This window comes from Microtus oregoni, unplaced genomic scaffold (assembly GCF_018167655.1).
Source record: "Microtus oregoni isolate MIOR12 unplaced genomic scaffold, Mior012 000000F_ref0000247, whole genome shotgun sequence".
Taxonomy (NCBI): Eukaryota; Metazoa; Chordata; class Mammalia; order Rodentia; family Cricetidae; genus Microtus; species Microtus oregoni.
The window spans coordinates 45,524,184-45,539,787 of NW_024543059.1; the positions used below are offsets into that span (position 1 = coordinate 45,524,184).

At 50.9% G+C, this 15,604-nt stretch overlaps 1 protein-coding gene across 3 annotated transcripts; it reads right to left on the reverse strand.

Annotated features, from left to right (window-relative positions):
• Window positions 1-5,589: 5,589 nt before the first annotated feature.
• Window positions 5,590-14,246, reverse strand: LOC121448412 (kallikrein-8). Of its 3 annotated transcripts, XM_041652452.1 has the most exons (6): window positions 14,076-14,246; window positions 13,626-13,703; window positions 12,970-13,129; window positions 12,449-12,711; window positions 9,287-9,420; window positions 5,590-6,016 (listed from the first exon to the last, which is right to left on the reverse strand). In XM_041652452.1, exons 2-6 carry the CDS (start codon window positions 13,693-13,695, stop codon window positions 5,852-5,854), a joined length of 792 nt encoding a protein of 263 aa, XP_041508386.1. In that variant the 5' UTR covers window positions 13,696-13,703; window positions 14,076-14,246; the 3' UTR covers window positions 5,590-5,851. The 3 variants fall into 3 exon arrangements, with proteins under 3 accessions (XP_041508386.1, XP_041508369.1, XP_041508377.1); XM_041652435.1 differs by lacking the exon at window positions 14,076-14,246 and having other exon boundaries at window positions 13,626-14,039; XM_041652443.1 differs by lacking the exon at window positions 14,076-14,246 and having other exon boundaries at window positions 5,874-7,910; window positions 13,626-14,034.
• Between the last annotated feature and the right edge of the window lie 1,358 nt (window positions 14,247-15,604).

The following is a 15,604-nucleotide window of genomic DNA, read 5'->3' on the forward strand; positions in this document are numbered from 1 at the left end:
GGTGGTAGTGGCTCAGGGCTGCCAGATGAGAAGCTAAATGTTGCCAGAGCTAGAAACATTGAGAGAAGAGGCGCTAAGATTCAGTCCTACCTCTCTTCCCTCAGACCCGGGAGTCCAGGACCCAGACGACTGCTTCTCTCTGGAGTTCAGAAAGCTAGACAGAGCCTCCTCCCTCAGACCTTGGGGTTCATATCCCAGCCCTCCTCCCTCAGACCCTGGGATTCAGACTCATGCTCCCTCTCCTCTTTCAGACCCTCTCCCTGGACTGCACCTAAGCTCCTCTCCTTCCATCCTGTGGTGGATGCCTAGGCTTTGCTCCTCAGCCTCCTGTCTCGAGGACGGTTTGTGCACACCCCTGTTGAAAGTCCCTCTCACCTGGGAGTGTCTCACTTGCTTAGGCTCCGTCCTGGGTCAGGAGCCCAGTGCCTTCAGCTTTCTATAGGGCTGGTCCTTTTATACTACCCCTGCCCCCGCACCGCCTCCAGCACCCGGGGGCATAGGTGGAGCAGTCTCTGGGTGCCTTCCTTCTGAGTTTAGGGTTATCTGAAATCCCTGAGGCGGCTGTAGCAGTAGATACTGCAGATCTCTCTCTCCACCCTCCTAACTGCAGCCGGCCCTGCTGCCGGGCAGGGTGGCTCCCGTGCTCCCGCCCCCGTACTTTCTGGCTCCAACGTGTCAAGGGGTTGCTCCCTGGAGCAGAATTCGAGCAGGTGCAGAGGGAAGAGGTGCATCAGTTTGGAGCCTCACAAAAATAATTTTCTAACTCTAACTTTCTCTCTGGGTGACCAGCTCCCACACCGTGATCATGACCAATGTGTTGGAACTCCTGCTGCTGGGTCCAGTCCTGTCTTCGAGGCTCAGCTCACTCCCAGCCCAAACAAGCATAAAATTTAACAGATTCCACACCCAACACCAGCAGGATGGATGCCAGTCTAGTCTCTGTCCTCGTACTCATGTAAAAACATTTAAATTGCATTATTTATTGTCTGTGTGATGCACACCATGGTGTGCGTATGGAGGGCAGAGGACAACCTTGAGAAATTGTCTCCTTTCACCACGCAGGGCCTCGTTGCAAGCATCTTTACTCACTGAGCTATCTCGCCAGTGGTCATATAGATCTTTAATCATATTACACATAGGTCTCTCTACATATTATGTTTTTATACCAAAAATGTAAACAGCAAACATTATCTAATAGAATCTCCACCCCCATCCCAACAGTTTTTCTTATTTTGATTCTTTTTACAAAAGATTCCACTCTTCCTTCCTTTGGTGGGAAGAGTTTTGGGGATCAAACCCAGAACCTTGCAGATAGTAGGCAGGGGCTCTACCACTGAGCCCCACCCCAGCCCCTCACTGGAGGATTCTAGGCAGGGCTCCACCACTGAGCCACGCCCACAGAACCTCACTGGAGGATTCTAGGCAGGGCTCCACCACTGAGCCACACCCAGCCCCTCACTGGGGGATTCTAGGCAGGGCGCCACCACTGAGCCACGCCCACAGAACCTCACTGGGGGATTCTAGGCAGGGCTCTACCACTGGGCCACACCCAGCCCCTCACTGGGGGATTCTAGGCAGGGCTCCACCACTGAGCCACGCCCACAGAACCTCACTAGAGGATTCTAGGCATACACTCTAGCACTGAGCCACACACACAGCACCTCATTGGTGAATTCTTTTGCTCAAAAAGAGACAGGGGAAGGCAGGATGTGGTGCCACATGCCTGTCATTTTAGTACTCACAAGGTGGCAGCAAGAGGATTGGGAGTTTTGGGTTGTCTTTGGTTATACAGGTGGGCTCAAAAGACCACACCAGATACTGTCTCACAAGAATACAAAGGGTGGCTCGGTTTTCATCCTGCCTGCTGGTGTTCCCTTTCTGGGAGCCAATTCTGAGACTGTGGTAACCTTATTAGGACCATTAGGAGAAGTGGCAAGGGGACAGGTCAACACACTGTGAATGAGCTGAAGTGATCTGGGTTTTCAATTTGATTTCTGGGTCAGGGAATACCCAGCAATGGTACGTCTTCCTCTCTCGACTCCTCCAAGCATCCTTCTGAGTTATAACTATTCAGTCTTGAAAATCACGTTCATCCTTCCTAATACCTTGGTGTTGATTACAAGACCAACTCAAACATGGTTTTCAACATGAAGCCAAATCTGGTTCTAGACTCTTTCCCTTCCTCCTCCCTCCTCCTCCAGAGCTCGAGAGCCCAGCTTGCCTTGCACTTGTGATGCTGCTCTCTGCCCAAGTGTTGGAATAGCAGGTCTGTGTTGTCATGCCTGTCTGGAGCCCAACAACAAACCACAGGAGTCAATAAATCCGAATCTTTTTTGGCCCTTGCTTTCTTCCCAGTCCTCATCCCATATCCTATTTCATACCCAATCTCTCAAACTCTTGAAAGATCTGTATCGAACATCTACTGTGCACCAGACTGGCCAACATGTTAAGGATACAGACACACACACACTTGGATAAAGTCCCTTTTATTTCAAGGTGTTGACAGACGTGTAAAAACAATAATCAAGTAATTCGTGATATTACTTGATGTGGAGATGGCTCAGTGGGATAGGGTACTTGCTTTGCAAGCTTGAGGACCTGGGTTCAAATCCCATAGCACCCACATAACGAGCCAAGCATTTTGCATACCTGAAACCCCATTATTGGGGGTGGGTGGGGACAGGCAGATCACAAGAGATTGCTGGTCAGTCAGTGAGCTGAATGGCAACCTCATGGCTCATTGAGAGACCCCGTCTCAAGGAAAGTGATGGAGGAAGGCACCTGACATCCTGCTCTGGTCTCCTCAGCATGAGCATGGGTACACACGCACCTCGGTACCCATGTGCATGCAGGTAAACAGATGTAAAGTAGTAAAATACACGAGGTTGTCATGGTTACCTTTCTGCTCTTGTGCCAAACACTACAATCAAGGTGACTTGGAGAAGAAACACTTTGTTTTGGCTTATGGTTCCAGAGAGTTGGCATCCATAATGATTGATAGCAGCCAGGGCAACTGCAGCAGAAAGCTGAGAGCCATGCCCCCAGCCCCTCACTGGGGGAGTCTGGGCAGGAGCTCCACCACTGAGCCATACTCAGCCCCTCACTGGGGGAGTCTGGGCAGGGCTCCACCACTGAGCCACACTCAGCCCCTCACTGGGGGAGTCTAGGAGCTCTACTGTTGAACTACATTTTGAGGCCATGTCTCACTCTGTTCCTCCAGGCTGAACTTGAACTTACTTTATAGCTGAACGTCTGTTCCTCCTGCCACAGCCTCTGTTTCTCTGGTGGCTGGGATGACCACCTGCTCCCCTGAACATGACTTCCTGACACACTTTTGATTCTTTCTTTCAAACCAACAGAATGATAATTTCTGCCATGTTTTCCTGACACAAACTCCATGATAACTATGTTAAAACTAAGTTAATAAGGCTCAAGGTGTTTACTCCTGTCCAATCTCAAGTCAGATGCTAGAACACAGACACCATCATGGGACTCTGGTCCCGGGGTGTCTTAGCCTTCTCAACTTGGACTCCCAAATCAGAAATCGGTGGAGCCCTGGAAACACTCCACAAACCAGGTGTGGTGGTTCATGACTGTAATCCCAGGAACGGGGGAGGCTGGAAGCAGGAAGACCAAGAGTTCAAGGTCAATCATTTGAGTCTAGTCGGGCTACGTGAGACCCTGTTGCAGAGAAGTCAGTGGAGTGAGGAACAGAGCTCTAGTTTTGAAAGACATGTTTATTCTGGAATCCCTAGATGTCACTATGCATGTCTGTCACTCTGTCTCCGTCTTCATTAGTAAGGCTGCTTTTATGACTGAGCGCTGGTCCTGGGAGCAGGCGAAGTGTGTGTGGTGCTCACTGCTGTTTTCTTTAGCAGCCAGCCCACATCTGCTGGCGGGACTTAAATAAATAATACTTTGCAAAACATCTGGCACCCACAGAGCCACCTCCTTCACACTCAGTCCTGCTGAGCCATTCTGCCTCAGGGTGTGGCAGAAAAGAACGTGGCCTCACAGGTCAATCAAACACAGAGTTGCTCACCCTGTGACTTCAGGTGAATGACTTTACTCTTCCGAATCTCATGGTGCCCTGCTCTAAAGTGGGAGAGAGCAAAGTAGAAGAATTCCCTAAAGGTATGCATGAGAAACATTTGTACAGAGAGAGACCGAGCCAAGCCTGCAGCAAAGGAAGAGGGTTCCATTTCTTGGTGACCTACAGGACATGTGTCAGATACTTCTTAGACCTTGTAGCTGATTTTTTAAAAAGATTTATTTATTTGTGTGTGTGTGTGTGTGTGTGTGTGTGTGTGTGTATCTCTGTGTGTGGGTAGCTGCACATGAGTGCTGTAGCCGTGGAGGCTGCAAGTGGAGCCAGATCCCCTGTAGCTGGAGTTACAGGTGGTTGTGAGACACCTGTCCTGGCTGCTGGTGTTGTCCCCTGGGAGAGTGGTAAGTATTTTTAAGCACGGAGTTGTCTCTTGCTCATTCTCATATGGAGTGGATAGAGGATTGTCACCCTCATTTCACAGATATGAAAATAAATAGCTACATCCCTCAGGAGGAAGAAATGTCGGAGTATGGGAGCTGGGAAGACAGCACCATTGGGACTATGAAGACCAGAACCCAGTGCTGGGGAGGCAGAGACAGGTGGATGCTGACTGGCCAGCCTACCCTTCTCGGCAAGCCCCAGACCGAAGGTGGGCTGTGCTTGTGGAAGGATAGCTGAAGTTGACCTCTGACCTCCCCCCACAGAGAGAGAGAGAGCGCGAGCAAGAGAGCTGCTAGTCCTATTAATTAAGTAAGATATGCATACTCACACATGTCTTTAATCCCAGCACTCGGGGACAGAGGCAGGCGGATCTCTGTGAGTTCGAGGCCAGCTTGGTCTACAGAGCGAGTTCCAGGACAGCCAGAGCTATACAGAGAAACCCTGACTGTAAAAACAAAACAAATAAAAATATATGCATCCTGTGTTCTTTGAAGTTAGTTCAGGACTTGTCACTAAGTTCTGCTTTGTCACTCAGCATCATCCTTGTCCTCGGATCTCTGAACCTTTGTTGGTGACCCTCTGACAGCTCTTAATCACATCTGAGAACTGAGAGGCGGTCATCCTTCCTCCTGTGCAGCCTGAACATATCCTACACACATTGACTCCAGTAACTCAGCCTTGGATTCTGATGGCTTGTTGCTTCTGACCTCCTGATTCTCATTGTTTTCTTTCATTTTAGAGCATCGCTCACTCCTTGGAGGGAGATGCTCTACATCTGGTGAAAGCATTTGTCAGAGTCCTCCAGTCCCACCCTCACCGGGATGGAGGAGGACTCAAGCCAAGCCAACCATAGTGATGGATCCTGGGGTGAGGGTCTCCTTCAAGCTGAACCAAAGTTGGAATCTAATTGTGCAAGGCTCCTGTTCACGCACACACTCTGTCCTCAAACAACCCAACCAGCTATGTTTCATACCACATGACACCAAATAGCCCCTGACTGGTTAGGTTTTGTCTCCTGAACAAAGTGCAGTGAAATTATTAGGTGTTCAGTAATCTATGACGTGTCTGAAGGAGAAAAGATGAGAAGGGCCAATGGCTCTCTTTTTTTATTTAAAAAACAAACAAACAAACAAACAAAAAACAAAATTCATGAATTCTTGGGGATGGAGAGATAGCTCATCCATTAAAAACACTTAATGCTTTTCAAGAGGACCTGAGTTCAGTTCCAAGCACTTCCATGGCAGCTCACCAGAACCATCTTTAACTTCAGCTCCAGAGGATCCGATGCTCACTTCTGTCAACCTGAGGCACCAGGCATGCATGTGGTGCACTCACATATGTGCAGGCAAAACCTGAGACATACTAAGAGAAAGAGAGAGACAGACACACGGAGAAACACACACACATGGGGAGTGGGGGATCGATGCCTTTGCAGAGAAAGCTGGTTCCGTTTTCAGAAACTACATGGTAGCTCACAGCCCTCTGTGTAACTCCAGCTCCAGGGAATCTGGTGTCTTCCTCCAGCCTCTGCAGACAGATGCCACATATACACATAGAAAATGTGCATAAATAAAAACAAAACAAATAGTTTAAAATGCTGAATATTATTTATTTTTAATTCCCGAGTTCTTGGCCAGATTTACAGTTCTAGGTGCACACTTCACCCTGTGGAGCAGGCCTTGAGTTCAGTCTGAAAGCCGTGAGTTACCCCACAGCATTCATGTCGCTAGAATTGTACCCATAGGCACTTAAAGAATAAAGTTAAGGCATCACGTTAAAAGTATTATGTCGAGAGGCTGGATAGAGAGCTCAGCTCGGGGTAAGAGCAGTGCGCTGCTCTCTCAGAGGACCCACCACAACCACGTGTAACTCCAGTTCCAGGGGTCCAAGGCCTACCATGGCCCCTGCACACATGTGATACATACGCATACATACAGGCAAAACACCCATGCACATAAAATAAAAACATTTTAAAATTCTATTAGAATGTCATATTAAACCTGAAATGTATAGCCAGGCATGGTTTCACCCCATGGCTTAGGAGGTGGAAGCAGAAGGATCAGGAGTTCAAGGCCATCCTTGGCTATGTATCAAGCTCAAAACCGAGACCAACTTGGGCTTTGTGAGACCATCTCAACAAATGAACAAATGAGAAAACACAGCCAGTTCTGGTGGTGAAGAGCTACAGTTTCAGCTGTGGAGCGGCTGAGGCAGCAGGATTGTACAGTCATGGCCTGCGGCGGCTACACAGTCTGTTCAAAGTTCCAGTCAATGTGGACAACCTAGTGTCTAGAAGTAGAGAGTATTAAAAAACAGTCCTGTGGGGTTGACAAGATGAGTCAGGGGTGTGAGTGCTCACCTGGATTTGATGCCTAGAACCCATGGAAAGGGGGGATGAGGGAAACAACTTCATGAAGTGGTCACCTGATCTCCATATGTATGATGTGTGCTGCATGTGCGTGTGTGCGCGCACACACACACCCCACACACGCCATGCTCACAATGATAAAGGCTTTTTTTTCTAATTAAAAGGGCTGTGGGTGTATCTCAGTTGTAGAGTTACCTAGAATCCCCCAGTGAGGGGCTATAAGTGTAACTCAGTGGCAGAGCTTCTGCCTAGACCCCCCAGTTAGGGGCTAAAGACATGATTTCGAGGCAAAGTAGTTGCCTGACATGGGGAGAGCCTGGAGATCAACCCCAGCACCAACTTTTAAGACATGATGGAGACTCTAAGCGTGGTGGTCCTCTCTCCCCATCACAGCACTCAGGAGGCTGAGGCATCAGAATCTGGATTTTGAGGCCAGTCTGTCCTGTATAACGATACCCTGTCTCATAAGGAAGTGGGGAAGGAAAAAATAAAACATTTTTTTCTTCCATAGACCAGAAGCCTGGATATTTAAACATTCTTAAATTTTTTTGATCCTTTGGAGTAACTCTTCCCACTAACTCAAGTTGTTTTTTCCCCTGCTTCTCCTTTTTAAGCTCATATAGCTCAGGCTGGCCCAAACTCACTATGTTGCTGAGGCTGGACTCAAACTCTCTATCTTCCGGCCTCAGCCTCTTGCGTGCTTGAATGACAGACATGTGCTCCCATGCCCAAGTCTCTCAAGGTCTCAGGCAATGGAATGGGCACAGAAGCCACAGGAACCAGGGACACCAAATCTGCTAGCAAGCTATAGCCCTTTCCCTCCTTCCTAAACACAGGCCAGAGTACAGCCAAGGAGTCAGCCAAAGCCCGTGTTTATTGCCACCTCTGCCACCAGGATCAGTCCCTGTAGTTCATGGTCTTCTTGATCCAGTCGACGTAGCGGCAGACTCTGGTGTAGACACCGGGTTTCTCCGGTTTCCCACAGGGGTCCGAGCCCCAGGATGTGATACCCTGGAGCACTCCATTGCACACCAGCGGGCCTCCTGAGTCACCCTGAACAGGGACAGAGTTGCATTTGCCTTAGAATGCCCACGTTTCTTTCCCATCTGCACCCAGTACTTAAAATTTTGGATTGCATTTATTATCTAGCGTGGCACGTGGGGGTCAGAGATCCTCTGGGTTCTGGGGATCAAACGCGGGCTGCTGGGCTTGAGTGTCACGTGCCTTTGCCTGCTGAACCATCTTGCATCGAACCCCTCAGAATTTAACTTTTGAGATATAGTCTCCTGTGGCTCAGGTGCCTCAAACCTCCTATGTAGCTGAGATTGACTCTGAATTTCTGATTCTCCTGCCTCCACCTCTCAAGTCCTGGGATGGCAGGCATTCACCGCCACACCCAGTTTATGCAATGCTGGGGGTGGAACCCAGGGTTTTGTGTGTGGTAGGCAAACACTCTCCCAAGAGCCTCATATCTTGGCCCTATAACCAATTCTTCAGCATGGTGGAATGGTTGGTTTCTTATGGTAAATAGGAGTAAGATGTGATGGTCCAGATGGAGAAAGTGGAGTTTCCAAAGTGGAGAATTGTTCCAAGGTGATAGCCAAACTTCTGACCAATGAGGGAAGAGAGGCAGGTGTCCACAGACTAGTCTATAGAGAAGACACTAAACTATCAAAAAGGGGACTCAGCTAAAAACTGCAGTTGGGGAGCACAGAAGAAAGAGCAGGGTCCTCATAGAGCCAGAGGGAAAGATGCCTCCCTCAGGCATGGAGCCAGTCCCTGAGGGTCCATGGGGGGAATCTCTGTGGAACAGATGTGGTCTTTAAGTTAGGCTGGGAACAACAGCATCCTTGGCCAAGGAAGAAGAAAGATCTGCTGTGAGATCTAACCATTAGTGATGGGGGAGGGGCTTCCAGGAAAGAGTCAGGGGAAGTCCTAAGGACACAGACACCCCGCAGTTGACAAGAAAGAGAATGTGACAGCTGTGGAAGAACAAATCCCAGGAGGGCAGGATGGACAGTCATTGAGGGGCTTGGAAGTCTCTAACTCCACTCCCTGGCCAAGTGGGAAGGCAATGTTGGTCCCCGAGGACACAGCGACAGAAGAAGTTCCTTTGGGAACTCAGTGGCAGAAACCACAGCAGTCCAGAGAAGCACCCTGGGAGCAAAGCATTGCCTGCTTCCTAGATTCAGGTTGCCTTCCACGCCCTCTGTCACTTCCTCACAGCTTATGGTGTAGACAAAGACTAGCAGGACACTGAAGATGGTCAGCAAGGCTCCCGAGCCTTCCAACCCCAAGCCCGCTGTGTGACCTTCTGGGAGTAGCTAGCTTTCTCTGAACTCTGCCATGTTGGCTGCTCTATGTACGAGCTCCTTTGGGTTACCCCCATCCGCACTAAACTGTGACCGGTGACTTCAGAGGTCACTCACCTGGCAAGTGTCAGCGCCATTGCTGCTGCCGGCACAGACCATACCCTCGGTGACCTTCCCGGGGTAAGCCTTCTCGCATTTGTTCTGGGAAAAGATTTCCACTTCTGCACAGTTGAGGGTGTCCGGAAAGTTCTCTGAGGAGGAAAAGGCAGAGAGAAACAGGAATCTTTCCCTCCATCCTGTCTGCCCGTGACATCCCACACCAGCGCACCTTCCTCTGTCTAGACAGCAGCCCTCGAGTCTCACCTTTCCTTCTTGCTTTCGGTCATCTTTAAATCTAGGGGTGGACGATGGGGGAAGAATTGGAATACCTCTCTGTGACACTTTCTGCCCGCTCCCAACTTTCTTGTCGCTAGGCCACTTGTCCTTAATTTCATTTACTTTTCCCAAACAGCATGTCCTCCTAGAAGCCCTTCCTGAACACTCTAACTGAGTACATCTGTCTGTCCACACCTGTGATTGTGTATGGGGGAAGGGCCAGGAGGGCAGAGGGAGAAGGAGAGAGAATACAAGCTGAATTAAAGCCCTCATGCGTGTTAGATAGGTCCTGTGAATTAAAGCCCTCATGCGTGTTAGATAGGTCCTGTGAATTAAAGCCCTCATGCGTGTTGGATAGGTCCTGTGAATTAAAGCCCTCATGTGTGTTGGATAGGTTCTATATCGCTGACTACACGCCCAATCCTCTTTTCCCTTAATTTTGTTTCTTTTGAGGGCAGTCTTATGTAGCCAAGGCTGGTTTCCAGCTCTCTGTGTAGCTGAGTGACCACCATCCAAGTACTGGGGTGACAAAGTGTGCATGTCACATCACAGTTTTTATTTTATTTATTTTTATTTTATGAATCTCGGTAAGCTGCTTAGACTGACATTGACCTTGGGCTCGTCCTGCCTCAGCTGCCTGAGCACCTGAACAGATAGATCTGTGCTCCCTCACCTGAGCACCTGACCAGATAGTTCTGTGCTCCCTCGCCTGAGCACCTGACTGGATAGATCTGTGCTCCCCCAGCCGACTGAGCACCTGACCGGATAGATCTGTGCTCCCCCAGCTGAGCACCTGACTGGATAGATCTGTGTTCCCTCACCTGAGCACCTGACTGGATAGATCTGTGCTCCCCCAGCCGACTGAGCACCTGACCGGATAGATCTGTGCTCCCCCAGCTGAGCACCTGACTGGATAGATCTGTGCTCCCTCACCTGAGCACCTGACTGGATAGATCTGTGCTCCCCCAGCCGACTGAGCACCTGACTGGATAGATCTGTGCTCCCCCAGCTGAGCACCTGACTGGATAGATCTGTGCTCCCCCAGCTGAGCACCTGACTGGATAGATCTGTGCTCCCCCAGCCGCCTGAGCACCTGACCGGATAGATCTGTGCTCCCCCAGCTGAGCACCTGACCGGATAGATCTGTGCTTCCCCAGCTGAGCACCTGACTGGATAGATCTGTGCTCCCCAGCCACCTGAGCACCTGACCGGATAGATCTGTGCTCCCCCAGCCACCTGAGCACCTGACCGGATAGTTCTGTGCTCCCTCACCTGAGCACCTGACCGGATAGTTCTGCGCTCCCTCACCAAATTTCCTATCCTCTTGCCCTTCTCAACTTTCTGTCACAGCAAGGGCATCTCCCTAACAAGTGCTAGGCCCTCTGCCAATCTCTAATACTGATAACAAATTAACGACTGAAATTACAATTAACTTTGCTATTAATCCCTTTTTGGGAGAAGACAGCAAAAAGATCTGGAATCTGTCTGCTCGCCAGTGACCCCCACAAAAGCTCCTTGAAGGGGTCAGAATGCATTTATTCATTTTTTTTCATTCATTCATCCGTGCAGGAAAGTTTACCAAGCCTCTGCAGGGTTCCAGGGAACTTCCAAGCACCAGGAACAGATGGGGCCAGGAGTAGTGGCAGACACTTTTAATACCTGATCTTGAGAAGCAGAAACAGAAGAATCTGCAAATTCAAGGCCAGCCTTATCTACACACACAACAAATAAATAAATAAAATGTAATAGAAGTAAAGAAAACAGAGCCTTCATGGCGCTTGCTGCCAACTGGATGCGGAATCCCTAGCCACACTGGGGAAAGTGAGGCTGGGATGGGAAGTGGCTCCCCCAGGGCTGATGGAAAGATCCAGTCAGTTCCTCAGCGTACATTTTCAAGTCAGACTCTCTCCATAGCAGTCAGACATGTAGGGACCTGACTTCTGGCACCGCCAATTCCTGGAGTGCCCCATTGTCTCCCTGAATTGTGTTTGGACTCCTTGGGATCATGGAGGCTGGGTGGTGATGAGGGGGAGTGAAGAAGAAGGATGGGATCAAGCTGAAGCTTGTGCTTGAGTCTGCTAGGGAGTGTCTACAAAGTTCTATACAATGGAAGTGTGTGCAACATGAAGGACTTTCTTTTTCTTTCTTCCAATCTACTTAACAGTATCAACCTGTTTAATCTCTTTCCAGTATCTATCATTCAAGGTTTCTAATGTGGGCCCAGGTGAATGAGTGTGTTCGTGTGTTCAGCAGTTAACCAATGGCGTTGATCCTCAAGACAGATTCTACCTTGCTTTTTGAGTCATCAGTTCAGCTAGGCTGTCTGGCCAGAGCATCCCAGGGATCCGGCTGTCTGTCTATCTCCCCAGCGTTGCGGTCACGAGAGCACACCATGGTTGGCCGAGGTGGCACAGCAGGTGAAAATACTTGCTGTCCAGTCTCACAACCTGAGTTCCACCCCTAGGACTGATTTCTACACACTGCCCTCTGACCTTTGCATGTGTGCATACATATACAGACAAATAAATAAATATGATTTTAAAAACAAACAGTGTCTATTCTAGATATATGCATTAAGACGGGGTCTCTCATTGAACCTGGATCTCACCCTTTAGGCTACGCTTGGCTAATGAACCCTGGGATCCACCTATCTCCACTGGGGTTACTAGCCATGTGGCTACGCTTGGCTTTAACGTGGGTGCTGGGAATCTGAACGCAGGTCCTCACCCTTCTTGGCAAACAATTTACTTGCAATCCTGCTCCCTCCCCCAACATTCTCTCCCCTCCTCCATAAAACTTAATGCCAGTGGTCACTTTCCTCTTTCATGTCTACCCATTAGGGTGCAAGGCTTGAGGTCCTGCCTGCCTTCTCTTCACCCTCCGAGCAAGGGCCCAGCTCATTACCTCGAGGACTGGTGACAGTGCCCCAGCCTGATATGACGCACTTCTGGCCAACTTTGGGACACAGATTGGCCAGTTTGATGGGCTTCACTTTGGGCCCGAGGTTTGCTGAACGGCGCATTCGAACGAGCATTACGTCATGACTGTGATCCTCTGGGTTGCTATTGTTGTAGCAAGGATGCTGGATAGACTGAGCCACCTGGATCTCCTGTTCTGGGGCATCTCGATTCTGCAGGCTGTGATCTCCCAGGCGCACTGAGTACTTCCTGCACAGGGGTGGGGGATGGAGGTTGAAACCCAGGCAGGAGTTGGAGGTATGTAGGCGGTCTCCCCAACCCTTCTCCTTTAGAACCCAATTCTCTTCCACCACCGAGTCCAAGAGGTCCTAGCCTGTCTAACTTAGATCCAGTGATCCTCCCTAACCCTCCTCCCTCCGACCCAGGGCTCTAACTTCCTCCTCCTCAAGGAGAGCCCTCACCCCTTCCCTCCAGTCCCACCCACCTCTGCCCAGGCCCTCCACTCACTGTTTTTTGCAGTGGGCTGCAGTGAGGACCCACTTGTCTCCTACCAGGACACCCCCGCAGACCAGTCGCGGTCCCTGGAACAAGGCTGTCTGCCAAGGCTGGGAGTGGGGTTCACACTCCTGACCCTCCAGGACCTTGGAGCCCTGAGCTCTGGTGAGTCCTGCATCATGAGGGAGAAGGGTGGGTTGCCACCCTCTGGGGGCAGAGCCAGGGCCAGGAAAACCACTGTGGGTTCATATGGACACGCAGGCCAGTTCCTCTGCATGCCATCTCTTTGGACTTCAACAGATGAGGTCCTGGCATCCATAGGAACGCGGCCACGTGGCCGCACATGTAAACTCATTGAGACCTGAGAATCATCAACACTAGGCGCAGCCCTCACCATCCTTCCCCATACATCTAGATGGGTCTTTATGTGTCCCCACACTCAAATTCCACTCCTTGGCTGGCAGGACATGAGTCTCTTCTGCGGTCATGCACCTACGGAAAACTCAGCCCACTACCCCTGCCGCATGTTGCCACCTCTACTCACGTCCAAGAAAGCTCCTCAGTCCCCCAAACCACCACATGCACCCTCATGCCAGCAGGAGCTCGCTCAGAGTTCAGTAACCCCCACCCTACCAAAAGCCCTGATTGGTAGCACCTATTCACCTCACCTGCCCACGCTCCCATCAGCAGAAACAGAAGGATCCATGTCTGGGTTGCACAGGGTGGGGGGCGTCCCATGGTGGCCTCTGAGGAAGAGGGTGGAGCTGAGAGGACGGCGGAGGGAGGAGCCTGAGATCTTGTTTTGAGAACCAGGAGAAGGAGGTGTTGCCGGGAGGATGGAGTTGGGGGACAGAGGAAGCTGGGACAGAGCTCTAGATCGAGGAATTTTCTTGTGGGGGACATCTTCCTGGTTAGGATCCCGACATTCTTAAGGAAAAAGCTCTGACCCACTCGTGGGATGGCGGAGAAAGATCTGAGGCTGTGACTCTAACCTCCTGGGGAGGAGGGAGCTGGGAGGCCTGCTTGAAAATCCTGAGGGAAAGGATGTGAGGCTTGGGGGTCCTGGGCTCAGGGGAGGGGGAGATCCCTACGCTTGTCTGGGGACCTCTGCGCCTCACCTTCCAGAATGCAGGGGGCGGGGTCACTCGGACTGGTGGAAGAGGCCCCCGGACTTCCTTCTCTGTGTTGGGTACACGATTTTGCAGCCTTTTAACTAGGAAGCCCCACCCGCGGCCCCGCCTCCTGCCCGCATCTGGCCGCAGTGCGGCTGAGCCCGCAAGCACGCGAGGAAGGGCGGGGGCTGGAGTGACTTTAGAAGGAGGGGCTGGAGTCTCCGAAGCCCAGGTGAGGACTGGAGGGACTATGCACCGACCCCCGGACTAGAACAGAAAGAGCTGGGTCAGGGAGGGATGCAGCGGGAATCTGCTCTCTTGGGTCTGAGGGAGGAGACTAGGGTCTGGATCCTTGCATCTGAGGGAGTAGGGAAGGGTCTGGACCTCTGGGTCTGAGAGAGGAGCGCTGAATCTGCATCTTTGGGTTCGAGGGAAGAGGGCTGGTATTTGGTATCTGGGTCTGAGAGAGATGGGCAGGAGCCTGGACCCGAGTGTGAGGGAGGAAGGTGGAGCCTGAATCCCTGAGTCCGAGGGAAACGATCTGAATTTTGAATACCTCGTCTGAAACTCTGGATCTGAGGAAGGAGGGCTAAGATGTGGAGCCCTAAGTCTTAGGGTGGAGGCTGAATCTGAAGGAGGCGGAATGGGGTGTTCTCCAGGGTCAGATGGAGCAGGGGACTGTTTTCTGTCGGAACTGAGTTTTGTGGAAGGTGGGGAAGGCATGTGTTCTGGTTGGGGACTTTGAGGGTGGATCAGCAGTCGTCCTGGGGCATCTGGGTAGGCAGGTTAGGGTGGCGCTGTGACCTGGTTTCCCCTTCCCCCTGGGGCGGCGGGACGAGCCCTGGCTGAAGTCCCAAAGTGCAGCAATAGGCTTGTTGTTAGGGTTAGCCCAAAGGTTCGGCTGGTGTCGGTTCCCTCATTTGCCCTTTCCTTCCCACCTCTGAGTACCCTTCATCTAACATATCACAGACGAGAGGAAGTCACCGCCCTGTGCTTTATTCTAATTCATACTGTGACTCTAAAGAGATCAATGCCCCCATCATCCTCTCTCAAGAGTCAAACCCACGACACAGCCTGGGCAGAACTCAAAATCTTCAGAAATCCACGTGGGCGGAGTTAACGCAGTCCTGACATCACCGGTGGTGGGGCTAAGCAGGGTGGAGACCGGAGAAGAAATCTCATAAGGTAGAATTTGGAGTGATGCAGCTATTTAGTGAAAGATATTTCTTGGCGGTGATCGTGAGGGTTGGGCTACCCCAGAGAGTAGTTATTAAAGTCAGTCTGGGTCAAGGGTAAAGAAGGCGTGTCTCTTGGGCTTAGAGGGGGCGTGGTCTTATAATTTATTTGCCTGGGAGCAAAACCCGAGAGGTCAGATGACCTAGGTGGGTGGAGTCTTGGGCGGAGCCTAAGCGGTGGAGTCCGAGTGGAAGAGTGGGGGGGGGAGTGGGGGGGGGGTGGGGGGGGGTTTCAACGTCCAGAGCTGTGATGCAGAGGCAGGAGGTCCTGCATCCATCTTCCTCTCCTGTCTGTCCTTA